The sequence below is a fragment of the Triticum dicoccoides genome, chromosome 7A (assembly GCF_002162155.2).
Source record: "Triticum dicoccoides isolate Atlit2015 ecotype Zavitan chromosome 7A, WEW_v2.0, whole genome shotgun sequence".
Lineage (NCBI taxonomy): Eukaryota > Viridiplantae > Streptophyta > Magnoliopsida > Poales > Poaceae > Triticum > Triticum dicoccoides.
The window spans coordinates 646,552,531-646,562,016 of NC_041392.1; the positions used below are offsets into that span (position 1 = coordinate 646,552,531).

General features: G+C 47.2%; 1 protein-coding gene across 1 annotated transcript; it reads left to right on the forward strand.

Moving 5' to 3' along the window:
- The first annotated feature begins 7,958 nt into the window (after nucleotides 1-7,958).
- LOC119327850 lies at nucleotides 7,959-9,095 on the forward strand. The gene is made up of 2 exons (XM_037600928.1): nucleotides 7,959-8,497; nucleotides 8,630-9,095. Exons 1-2 carry the CDS (start codon nucleotides 8,211-8,213, stop codon nucleotides 8,784-8,786), a joined length of 444 nt encoding a protein of 147 aa, XP_037456825.1. The 5' UTR covers nucleotides 7,959-8,210; the 3' UTR covers nucleotides 8,787-9,095.
- The last annotated feature ends 391 nt before the right edge of the window (nucleotides 9,096-9,486 follow it).

The window sequence follows — 9,486 nt, forward strand, 5'->3', positions numbered from 1 at the left end:
AAGCAGATGTTGTCTAGCTCCGCCATTGATACCAAGAGCAAACATCTGGGTCTGGAGGCTAGCTTGAAGCCTTCAAATCCCACGAAGAGTAGCACTAGCAACATACTAAAAGTTGGATTGACAGTCATCTACGATGGTCTAGTCACAATTCCGGCTTCTACACTGTAAATGTTGTTCATAATGTTGGAAAAATAACAATTGATAGCTCTTCGACAGAGATATTTTTAATATAACTTTGTTATAAATATTTGGTTTATTTAGTACTGAAAATACCGCATGGCCTTCGTTCTATGGTTCTGGGTTGAAAAAAACTTTCCATGTAACTTGGGATGTGTTTTAAGCACCCCCCCCCCCTCCTCCTCCTTGATTTTCATTGACTCCTCTTAATAGTAGTGCTTTCATATGACTCAAAACATAAGTAAACGAGTGTATGACATTAAACACGTTATCTTTGTAAAATATATTGCTCGCCTCTCTCCACTAGTTGGGACTTTCGGAGCAACTGGCTGATGCACGGATTTAATATGATATCCGAGCCATGAGGTTTTGAGTTCACGACCCTGCCAACATAGTATTAAAAAAAGTATTATGCGGCCTACATCGATCACGCAAGTACTAAAATGACCTAGACGTGAGGGGGGGGGGGGTGTTGAAATATATTGCCCGCCTCTCTCCATCAGTTCAAACTTTTGAAACAACTGCCTGGTGCATGAATTCAATAGTCTTGCTTTACCCTTTTTTTGCTTAAGAGGTCTTCAACCACACTCCTTGCATTGTACAAGACTGAAAACATGTCCATACACACTAGTAGAAATATTCGTTCCCTAATCACTTGTCATTAATATTAAAATACACTCTAGGAATATGAATATTGTTTCAATGCCTATATTCTTTTATTCACATTTCACATAACTTCAGTGGGTTTTATAGGAAGGACATCAATGCTTGACCAACATCAAATACAAGGTCATTCCACAAATGCCACATTCGCCGGTTGTTCCAACTGCACCATGAGGAGTAGCTAGTTTGGCCATGTTGGCACAAAGCAATTTTCCGTCGATACTTTTCAATCCAACTGAAGAGGTGCTCAAAAGTCTCTTGCCTTAATTTGTACATTCAACAACGTTGTGGAATCCATCCCCTTTCCTTGCCCGCATATGGAACACTTGGCGTTTATGATCGAACCTCATGCTTATGTTGCAGTTTGGTGCCTCTTATACAATTTTTCCCAACAAATACTCCCTCCGTTCCTAAATATTTATCTTTCTAGACATTTCAAATGACTACTGAAGGAAATATGCCCTAGAGGCAATAATAAAGTTATTATTTATTTCCTTATTTCATGATAAATATTTATTATTCATGCTAGAATTGTATTAACCGGAAACATAATACATGTGTGAATACATAGACAAACAGAGTGTCACTAGTATGCCTCTACTTGACTAGCTCGTTGATCAAAGATGGTTATGTTTCCTAACCATAGACATGAGTTGTCATTTGATTAAGGGGATCACATCATTAGGTGAATGATCTGATTGACATGACCCATTCCATTAGCTTAGCACCCGATCGTTTAGTATGTTGCTATTGCTTTCTTCATGACTTATACATGTTCCTATGACTATGAGATTATGCAACTCCCGTTTGCCGGAGAAACACTTTGTGTGCTACCAAACGTCACAACGTAACTGGGTGATTATAAAGGTGCTCTACAGGTGTCTCCAAAGGTACATGTTGGGTTGGCGTATTTCGAGTTTAGGATTTGTCACTCCGATTGTCGGAGAGGTATCTCTGGGCCCTCTCGGTAATGCACATCACATAAAGCCTTGCAAGCATTGCAACTAATGAGTTAGTTGTGAGATGATGTATTACAGAACGAGTAAAGAGACTTGCCGGTAACGAGATTGAACTAGGTATGGGATACCGACGATCGAATCTTGGGCAAGTAACATACCGATGACAAAGGGAACAACGTATGTTGTTATGCGGTCTGACCGATAAAAGATCTTCGTAGAATATGTAGGAGCCAATATGAGCATCCAGGTTCCGCTATTGGTTATTGACCGGAGACGTGTCTCGGTCATGTCTACATTGTTCTCGAACCCGTAGGGTCCGCACGCTTAAGGTTACGATGACAGTTATATTATGAGTTTATGCATTTTGATGTACCGAAGGTTGTTCGGAGTCCCGGATGTGATCACGGACATGACGAGGAGTCTCGAAATGGTCGAGACATAAAGATTGATATATTGGAAGCCTATGTTTGGATATCGGAAGTGTTCCGGGTGAAATCGAGATTTTACCGGAGTACCGGGAGGTTACCGGAACCCCCCGGGAGGTATATGGGCCTTAGTGGAAGAGAGGAGAGGTGGCCAGAGATGGGCCGCGCGCCCCTCCCCCCTTGGTCCGAATTGGACAAGGAGAGGGGGCCGGCCCCCCTTCCTCCTCTCTCTCCTCTCCCCCCCTCCACGAATCCTATTCCATCTAGGAAAGGGGGGGAGTCCTACTCCCAGAAGGAGTAGGACTCCTCCTAGCGCGCCACACCTTGGCCAGCCGGCCCCCCTCCCTTGAACCTTTATATACAGAGGCAGAGGCACCCCTAGAGACACAAGTTGATCCACGTGATCATATTCTTAGCCGTGTGCGGTGCCCCCTTCCACCATAGTCCTCGATAATATTGTAGCGGTGCTTAGGCGAAGCCCTGCGACGCTAGTACATCAAGATCGTCACCACGCTGTCGTGCTGACGGAACTCTTTCCCGACACTTTGCTGGATCGGAGTCCGGGGATCGTCATCGAGCTGAACGTGTGCTAGAACTCGAAGGTGTCGTAGTTTCGGTGCTTGATCGGTCGGGCCGTGGAGACGTACGACTACATCAACCAAACGCTTCCGTTGTCGATCTACAAGGGTACGTAGATCATACTCTCCCCTCTCGTTGCTATGCATCACCATGATCTTGCGTGAGCGTAGGAATTTTTTTAAAATTACTACGAAACCCAACATACATACGGATGTATGTAGACATATTTTAGAGTGTAGATTCACTTATTTTGCTTCGTATGTAGTCATTTATTGAAATGCCTAGAAAGACAAGTATTTATGAACAGATGGAGTATATGTATATTTCGTTGCAAAAGTAGAGCACACAGATTTAAACTAGATAGACTTTTTATTATCTCCCCTTGTTGTTAGTCACATGGCGACTAGGGTACACTAGTAGAGATTTGTACATATAACTCAATCTGATACCAAATCCACAATGAGAGTTGAAGAGCAAATCATAAGGGAGAGCCATAGGGATGGGGTGGGGGTAGATACAGTAACTCTTTTTTTATGCATGCCATAAATTGTCATATTTTTAGTATGAAAACCACAAAAGCAAGTTTGTGCCCAATATGTTACAACCCTGTATTTTTTGTATCTTTTATGAACACACAATTGTGATTTTTTGCTAATGCAGACACGAGATTAATTGTATCCAAGTCCTAATTTTTACTTTGTCAATGGGGCTGAGGTTCAATGCTGCATCTCTACCCTCGGAAAAAAGATAATGTTGCCCCTCAAATAGAGTTTACAGTTTTTGAAGCAAAAGCAGTTTATAAAACAAAGTAGTTAATGGTAGGTGAAGTCAAATCTCTACAAAGATTTATAACTAAGAAAAAACTAAAACTGTCGGATCTGGCAGAACTGGCGGTGCGTTTGTGGGTTGAGCCTGGCCCCTTGCAGGATATGGTAAAACTTTCTATCCGTAAGAGCATCTCCAACAGAAGCGCTATATGAGCGTCGCGCGGTATAAAAACTGCTTTTAGCGCGCGCGGACCCGGTTTGAAATCTCCAGCTGCCGCACAAAAAGCGCGCGTGCTATAACTAATGCAGCGCGCGCATCAAAAAGGCAGCGCGCGCTGCAAACTCTGGGCTGCTGCAGATGGGACCGCTTGATTGGGACCGTTGTACTCACGCGCGCACCATATTTTGCAGCGCTTGTTGGAGCAAACGTCTTCTAGCGCCCTAAAAAATCTACTTGCGCGCTGTAAACCCGTTTTTTGGGCGCCGCGCATTGGGCGGCTGTTGGAGATGCTCTAAGACCAATCATGAATCAAGAGAATTTAGCGCCCTACCTGATACAGCCACTTTTCTTTAAAAATTCGCAATCTTTTCCAAAACATGCGTACCAAATCGCATTTGCTCATCCTAGACCCCAGAATGAAACAACTGTAGCACTATGATATTATCACTAGCCTTGCGGTAAAGGCTAAAGCCCGACCAGAAGCACCTAAAGGATAGGTATCTCCCACTGTTAGTTTAGTTTAAGCCATCTAGAATGCAGATCAAGGAAAGCAAGCGTACTATACGCATCAACAGCACAGATTAATCTGGAGCGGCGTAAAATACTGCTCGCCCAGAATCTTTGCACCGGGGATCGATCGACAGCAACGCAGCACGTGGACCATCAAAGCAGCACGGTGCGCCTTGGTGTTAACATTGACGGGAGTATTCTTATGGCGGCTTCCCAAGAATGTTTGCCGCCGTGCAAAGATGATGCTACCGGTGCTTAGTGTAGATTAACATAAGAAGATGCTACTTGGTGTAGTATGTAGGAGTACTAGGCTGCGTGGTGGTGGTGTCTGATGATAGACCATCATAGTCAATGGGTTTCAGAAGCGATGCAACGGCGTGGTGGGAACTGCAAAGGCTCGAGCCCTTTGCGGATCTGCTCTTGAATGGTGTTGTCGGTCACTGGTGGAGTGACAGTGTGGTGGCTTATCAGATCTTGAATACTGTTATCCTGTTGACCTCGTTGTTTATCTCGCAATGGAATCTTGTTGTGCGTAAATTGTTTGTGCGGCTCAGTGCTCTTGGCTGACACCACTGACAGTTTGCACCTCAAAGAGTGGATCGAGCAGTATTTCCTTTTTAGACCGAGGCAAAAGGCTTTGCCTCATCCGATAATTAAGGAGTTTAGGGTACGCAATACCGGTTTCATAACATAGCCCGTCAAAGGAAAACCACATACAGAATTACTCTCCGGGTACGGTCTTGCTCAAGCGCGTAGCTCCCGCGGTGACCCATAGCTTGGCCTCATCTTCAATAAGTTTTAGGATGTGGAAAGACGCTGTTGATTTTTTTCTTCTTCTGAAAACTCTAGCGCCTCTTTCGTTTCAGATGGTCAAACAGACAAGCATGATAAGAGAAGCCATCACCTTTTGATTTGTGGTATTTAGCCGGAACATGCCGGTCCGTTCATCTCAACTTGTCGAGTAAATAGCATAAAACTACTAGTTTACAGGTTAGGGTTCCAAAAAACTATCACTTTTTAAATTTTCTCAGAAAGCTACCAAACGCATGGTCCGCTGTTTCAAAAAACCCAAACCCGCGGTGACTAGCGATTTAACCGTTTTTCTGACGGCCTGGGCCCATCTGTCAGCCCACGTGGCCACGCGCGCTCACGGCGCGGCAGTTGACGGCCGTTAGCCGACCGGCCCAGTCAGAACTGGGGTAAATATATCCCGCTCGGTCGGTCGGGATCACACGCTCGCTCACTCTCTCGTGCTCGCTCACTCCCCTGCTCCCAGCCCCCTGCTCCAGTACGAGCTCGCCGCCGCGCGCCGTCTTCGAGGCCGGTGGCCGTCGACCTCCTTGCCGCAATGCCTTCCTGGAACGACGAGGAAACCAGCTCGGAGGAGGAGTGCGAGGTTGTCAGCATGGACATGGGACTTATGGTAAGTTCTTTGCCACCTAGGGTTAGGGTTAGGGTTAGGTGCTAGTAGCTTAGGCTTCAGCCATGGATGTTGCTTAGTGTAGTGTTGTTGTTGTGTGTGTGATACTGTTCTTGATTAGTGAGGGTGGGGTTTGATTGTAGGATTGAGGTAACCTAGGGTTCATCTCTGTACAGTGTTAGGGTTCATGCTGATTTGGGGATTTAATGAACAGTGCAAGTTGATTCTGGTATTGAGTGCAGATTGAAACCAGTGTTTGTTGGTTATTATGATTGTAGGAGGAACCAGACATCACTGTGGAGCCCCTTTTCTGTGGCCAACTTGAGCTTGCTCATCCCAAATGCATTCTGCACCAACTGAGGCCTATTAAGCGTGTTGCTTTTGAAGGGCATGTAACAGGGAGGCGTTTCTATGGCTGCCCAGTCTAGGTTAGATGCCAATTAAGTTTTCTGCTATGGATGTTCAGTGATGTTTGATATGATGCAGCAGTTTGTTTGATATGACAGACACATATGTATTTTTGTCACTTTGGAAAATTAATCATCGCATTGTAATAACTTATCATATCTCATTTATGTTATTAATAGTTAGAAAATCTTAAGTTTATCAAGTTAATCATGGAATTGAAATAAGGTACTAGTCCTTTTGTAATAACTTATCACATTTACAAATGCAGGAAAATGGTGTGAATTGTGGTGTTGTAGAGTGGGTTGATGGGCCTTGGCCAACTGTTCTTCAGAGATGTTTGTGCAAGCTATGAGAGATGTTCCATGAGCAGAACTTTGGAAGGGTACATGACAAGGAAAAGTTTGAGAAGGAGTTGGCCAGGCTTAAGAGTGAGCATGAAAGGGAGTTGGCCAAGCTTAGGACTGAAAATGACAAGCTTTGCATTAAGTACACCAAGCTTGTTTATGATGTATCCAAGATATTTGATTGGCAGGATGATAGGGTGGACAAGCAGGTGTACCAGAAACAAGTGGAGAAGGAAGAACTTGAGAAGAAGAAGAAGGAGCTAGAGGAGAAAGCCATGTTGAAGGTGCAGATGGTGGCCGCCTGCTGGATCAGCGTGGATGCGCTTCACCACTGCCCTGGCCGCGCGGGCTTCCGGATCTGAGCTCGTCGAATCCACAGGAGCCGCGGGCGGTGATGGCTGCTGCGACCGCTGCGCCGGGAAGCTCGAGCTGCCTAGCCATTTGTCCACCTCTGACTGTCCACCGCCCTCCTGGCCGGTGCCGCCTTGGCTCAATAGCTCGCCGACGACGACATTTGGCTGCGCCGCCGCCATCGCCCACCTAGGTCACTGCGGGGGAGAGGAGAGGGAGAGGAGGGGGAGTGAGAGAGTGTGTGGCCCGACCGCCTACTTTGGTTCCGACCGGACCGCGTCGGCTAACGACCGTTAACTGCCGCGCCGTGAGCGCGCGTGGCCACGTGGGCTGACAGATAGGCCCAATCCGTCAGAAAAACGGTTAAATCGCTAGTCACCACGGGTTTGGGTTTTTTGAAACAGCGGACCGCGCGTTTGGTAGCTTTCTGAGAAAAATTAAAAAGTGATAGTTTTTTGAAACCTTAGCCTGTAAATTAGTAGTTTTATGCTATTTACTCCAACTTGTCAAGTGCTTGAGGCCCGAGCCAATCTTTGACCATCCTCTAAATTCACAGCGTGAACCGGCATTTACGGAATAGGTGAGTCTCATTGGCCTCTTGCACGTGGTGCAAGAGCCACAATTCTCCCATCTATTTTTTGCTGCAGTCTATCCGCCGTCCAGATACGTATTATTTGTGCGGCTCACTGCTCTTGGTTGACACTACTCGCTTTCAGTTTGGGCCTCAGAGAGTGCACAGGAGCAGCAGTACGCACCAGCTCAGGCTCAGCTCCAACGGCGAAAGGCACAACAATCGGAGAGGCTGAACAGTCGGAAAAAAAGGAGCGTTCAGTTCAGCAGAACCATCATATGTAAGACGTGGCACCATATAAAAATGTGGCTGTACGTAGATCTAGCAGAGTCATTTGGTTGGCTGGATGAACTGCTTGCTGAGGCGGAAGAATTGCTCGTCGTGCAGTGCTCGCGTACGTACGTGCCTACGGGAGCAACAGGCCAACAGTTAACGCTGTGTGCTGACGATGGGGTCAGCGAACAGATGAAACCTCTGAACCTATTCCCCCTTTCTCTCTGAACCTGAACTCCGGCCGGTTGCTTTCTGTCTCTTCACAAACCTAAGATCGGATCGTAGCACTCTTGCCGCTATCGTTCGGCACGCGCCCTGCATGCCGAACGGAGGTGCAGTCTGGTTCGGTCTCCGAGTTGGTGCGGCCGTCGGTGGCGGACTCGGAAACACGGCCCGCCCTACCGGAGACGGAGTCGGAGTGTCGGACACCCCCATACAGCCGGCCGGGTATAAGTCCATGTACATGACCCAGCCTCCCCTCCATCGACAACAAGGATCGCTCGACAAAATCGCACACGCACGCACAGGAAGGTAGGGAGAGCGATGGCGACGGCGACGGCGCTTCGACACGCGGCGACGAGGCTGGGCGGCGGCGCATGGGCGAAGCTACTGCCAAGGAGGCTCGTCCACGGCGGCGCAAGACCCGCCGCGGCGGACGGCAAGGCCCGCGCCCTGAACCTGATCAAGCAGAAGAGGGAGGAGCTGTTCGACCTGATCGCCGACACGGAGCGGCGGTACGACACGCGGCTCACCAAGGAGGGGTTCCAGAACGCCCGGATGCTCCAGCAGCTCGCCGTGCAGATCGAGCCCAGGCCCAACGACCCGCTCTGGTACGTCACGCGCCCCTCGACCAAAGCATGGATACGCTCGATCGCCGGCTGATCTCCTTCCCTTCTTTGTGACGGCTGGAGGAAGAAGAAGATGAATTTCTTTTGGATTTGCTGATATGAATTTCGTTGCAGGCGCTCGAAGCGGTTTTCGAAGCTGACCAACGATTTCCTGGGGTGGGCGGGGGCTTGCGTGGCGGGCTACATGCTCACGAAGGAATGGCTTCGTTCCGATAAGGAGGCGGCGCAGGAGAAGATGGCAGATTCCGCATGTGTAGTTAGCAATAACTGAAGCATTGCTTGATCATAGTACTTCCCCAATGTGGACTAACAGCGCCCAATCTATGCTCGTAGAATTCAGTAAATGTCGACCGTCGTTTCATCTTGGACGGTTCGTTCAGAGATGCAGTAAAGGAACGCATAACTCTATTTCAGTTTGCATGTGCTAGAGAGATTTAGTTGATAGGTTCATTTTCTTGCGTGTTTGGTTGATGCAAAACAGAACTTGCAGTTTTTAACTGCGTGGGATTCTGTACTCTGTTATGGTTGATCGAAATTGTATTGCCTTTTGTTCTAACTTCTAATTAATACACATTAAAGCTGCTAGCTTTACCCAAGTTGTCAAACAAAAACATCAGCCAAATAAGCCAACAAGTTAATATTTATTTATGCAATAAGGCGCTTGTGCCATGAATTCTGGCTTTTATACCTGCGCCGAATAGGCTATTATGTAATCAAAACGATCTTGTTGGTCATTTTTTTTTGAGAAGCAAGAGTAGGAAACTACTCTGCAGGGGAGACAAATTCAGCTATCATCAACTGCTGTAGCTCTTCTGGCACGTCGGAGACTATCTCCTGATCAACTCCGTTTCTGGCCGCCGCCGCGAGCTTATGGGCAAGAGCATTGCTTGCTCTTCCCACATGGTTCACACTGGAGCTTGCAAACATTGCAAGAGCTTGCTTAATGTCCTTAATCAGAGCGAAACACTGGG